At 37.2% G+C, this 3,775-nt stretch overlaps 1 protein-coding gene across 1 annotated transcript; it reads right to left on the bottom strand.

The window, feature by feature from the left end:
* Positions 1 to 596: 596 nt before the first annotated feature.
* LOC104994200 (olfactory receptor 51A4) lies at positions 597 to 1,541 on the bottom strand. Its single transcript, XM_010847694.1, has one exon. It carries the CDS (start codon positions 1,539 to 1,541, stop codon positions 597 to 599), a length of 945 nt encoding a protein of 314 aa, XP_010845996.1.
* Between the last annotated feature and the right edge of the window lie 2,234 nt (positions 1,542 to 3,775).

Raw genomic sequence — 3,775 nt, 5'->3', positions numbered from 1 at the left:
TATTTCTTAAATCTATTCCCAAAGAAGTAATAGTTTATATTTAAAATAAAAATTACATCATTAAATTGGTCTTTTTTAAAAGTTCACTGTTATCTTGCATAGAGAATCAGTAAGTAGCAAAAAGTAGACATTTAAAAACTAAAAAGGTTACTGGGGTATTTCACTAAAGAAGTGCTGGTGACATACTAGGATGATTAAAAGAGATAGTGAGGAGATGTAGTTAAGATACAGTTTGTGTTTAGAATCAAAAGAACATAGTATGGATAAACTGAATGTGAAGATGAGGAATTCAGTTTTGTTACAAGTATAGGAGCTTCCATTTGTCTGTCTTGATTGGAATTTGGTTCTTTTATAAAAGATGACATCATCAGGCATCATTTTCTTTTTTGTTAATTTGGATGGAGACCCCCTCAAAATACACAGAATTTCCTATTTTATGCCCATGGACAATAATCAATTTGAATGAAATAAATTTGATGATAATAACAAAAATATATTGATGATTATTTGTGACAAATATTAGGTTTTCTCAAACACATCTTTAACCTTTTATGCAAGACATTCCACCATATATTGCCTATTATCTATGTCTATTATTAATATATTTGTTTCTGACATAATTTTGCTACAACTTTTACTCTAATCTGCCTGGTTTTGACACAGTACACAATGGGATTCATCAGTGGAGGCACAAGTAAAAGAACATTTGCCATAAGAACATTGAAGAGGGGAGAGACATGCTGGACAAAACGATGAACAATGGCAAGGTTGATGATGGGCAGATAGAAGATGATCACTGCACAGATGTGTGAAACACAAGCATTGAGGGCCTTGAGCTGTTCCTTTTGGGATGCAATTCCAAGCACAGTCTTGAGGATTAGAATGTAAGACACAGCAATGAGCATAAAGTCTACCATAAGGCAGAGTGCTCCAAAAAAGCCATAAATGACATCAATCTGGTTGTCAGAGCAGGCCAGCTTCATGACATCCTGGTGGAGACAGTAGGAATGTGATAGTTGGCGTTTCTCACAATATTTCAACATTCTCAAAGTGAAGGGAAAGGGAAGAACCAGGAGGAAGCTCTTGAAAAAGCATACAATTCCAATTTGGGCAACTCTGAGAGTTGTAAGAAGGGAGCTGTATCTCAGAGGGTTGTGGATGGCTAGGAAGCGATCGAACGACATGATCAGGAGCACTGAGGATTCCAGTGCTGTGAATCCATGGATGAAGAATTGCTGAGCAAAGCAGGCATTTGCAGAGATTTCAGAAGCTTTAAATAAGAAGATCCTCAACATAGTGGGAAGAGAGGAAAAGGATAGGCCCATGTCAGACAAAGTCAAGATGGAAAGGAAATAGTACATGGGCTCATGCAAGGATGGTTCTGTCTTAATGATGAAAAGGATGGTGCAGTTTCCCAGAAGAGCAATAAGATACATGCTGCACATTGGAATAGAGATCCAGATGTGTGCATATTCCAGCCCCGGCATCCCAACCAAGATGAAGGTGGTGATTTCAGCATGTGATATGTTGATAATGGACATGATGAATTTAGAGGGCTCTGCAATGATATATAGAGCTTTGAGTCAAAAAAAAATATGAATACCTGGAAATTTAGTTGAAAAAATGCAATGCTTAAGTTCTGACTGTTTAGTTGTCTTTTGACAGACCAAAGCATTTATACGACTATCATATTGTGAGAAGCGGTTTCTACTTTAGAATAGAATCTACCTGTATCACAGATTAACAAAATTACTTCTGGGCAAGTTTTTCCTAAATAGAGAAATTAGAAATATATTTTGCATTCAGATGAAAACTTGGTTTCTTTTTCCTTGTGAAATATTAGTAAACCTTAATCAATTAATCTAGAAGCCCCTATAATTTCTTTCTTTCACATTCTAGATGAGATGTTGGGCAGAATATGTGATTTCTGGAATGACACTACATGAAGGCAAAGGAGTCTCACAACTTAATTTCTATGTACTTCTTGGAACTCCCAAAGAAATATGGTCTTCTAAAAACCAAACTACCCTTAGTTCCATCCCTTACTATCTAAAGATTGTTGGTTAAATACCCTTTTTAAAAAACCCCATGGTTTTCAAATCATTTATATATTTGAAAGGGCAGTTACTACTGAATACTGACAAATTACATCTCATTTTCTCCTGGCCTGGAATGTGTGATGAATTGTGTCATGTTCACAGGAGAAAAATAATCTGAAGAGCTTGGTATCATGATTTAGGAGAATTTGAACTCTGTTGAAGACTGATACCTTAAAAAGTGAATAGATCATTTACATAGTTTCTGAAATGAACAATTTTCCTAGGTATATGACATTTGGAGATGTATCCTGCTCTATATAAAGTTCTAAATGGTTTATTTCCAAAGAAGAGAAGTAAAATGAACACAAAGTAGATAAAGATAATCTGAGAGCTTACCAGAGAATGGGATATTTTGCAGAGGACTTTTGAGAGCAGCTGAAGGATTCTAGCATAAAATCCCAGAAGCCATTTGTCTCTTACCAAAGTCTCCTTCTTATATATGAGGGTTTGGCTCTTCTTTCCAAGACACCTCCTCTAGGGGCACTGAGTTCTCTTGGGATTTCAGCTAAGCTGGATCTATTCTGAGACTAAAAATAAACATGTGCAGACATAGTAAGTCCACAGAGATGGTTAACAGTAAAGGAAGTAAATGAGGATCTAGATTATGCTGCTGCTGCTAAGTTGCTTCAGTTGTGTCCAACTCTGTGTGACCCCATAGATGGCAGCCCACCAGGCTCCCCTGTCCCTGGGATTCTCCAGGCAAGAACACTGGAGTGGGTTGCCATTTCCTTCTCCAATGCATGAAAGTGAAAAGTGAAAGTGAAGTCACTCAGTCGTGTCTGACTCTTAGCGACCCCATGGCCTGCAGCCTACCAGGCTCCTGCATGCATGGGATTTTCCAGGCAAGAGTACTGGAGTGGGTTGCCATCGCCTTCTCCATCTAGACTTTGAGCTAGGGTTTATTTCAGTTGGAGAGAGGTCCTTAATAACTGAGCATGATAGAGACATGGTATATCTTAAATAAAGTCTCCTGATATTTCTGTTGAGTGTTTGATTCAGATACTGCTTCTCTGCCATGGACACTGCCAAAGCAGAGATGCTATGAGTTGAACATTGGCATTCAGGGAAGTGATGTAAGACAAAGATCCTATGACATGTCTTTTAGCCTAGCCTTTACTTTTGAACCCTAGATCCATCCTTCTAAATGTTCCTGAACACTGTTAACTAAATATCCCTTAAAATCAACTTGTTTAACATTAGATGTAATCTTCTGCCTTTCCAAATCTGTCCTTTATGTAGGGCATGTTAATCCTTTATACTTAATATGTCAGAAGTTCAAAATCTGAGCCCTTTAAACTCTTCTCTCTCACATTTTGCACATAGTATTAGCCAAAATTTAAATTAAGAATCTAAATTGTTCCATTTATTTTCATTCATTGCTGGATAATGATTTTGAATCGACTCTTTTGAACAATGGTAACTATAATTATTATCTTCATTTTATTGATCAAGAAAACTTTTCTCAAGGAGTTCACATAATCTGTCCAAGGTCATATCAGGGTTGTACATTAGAGATAAGGTAGGAGCAGAGGTCTGATTCCTGATAACTAAACTGGGCTGGAAGAAGCACAAGCTTGAACCAAGATTGCTGGGAGAAATATCAATAACCTCAGATATGCAGATGACACCACCCTTATGGCAGAAAGTGAAGAGGAACTCAAAAGCCTCTTGATGAA

The sequence above is a fragment of the Bison bison genome, unplaced genomic scaffold (assembly GCF_000754665.1).
Source record: "Bison bison bison isolate TAMUID 2011002044 unplaced genomic scaffold, Bison_UMD1.0 scf7180017849707, whole genome shotgun sequence".
Classification (NCBI taxonomy): domain Eukaryota; kingdom Metazoa; phylum Chordata; class Mammalia; order Artiodactyla; family Bovidae; genus Bison; species Bison bison.
This window is presented reverse-complemented; position numbering and strand designations above follow the sequence as displayed.

Coding starts and splice junctions, on each gene's coding strand:
- LOC104994200 (XM_010847694.1), bottom strand. CDS start 1,541: ATGTCCATTATCAACATATCACATGCTGAAATCACCACCTTCATCTTG.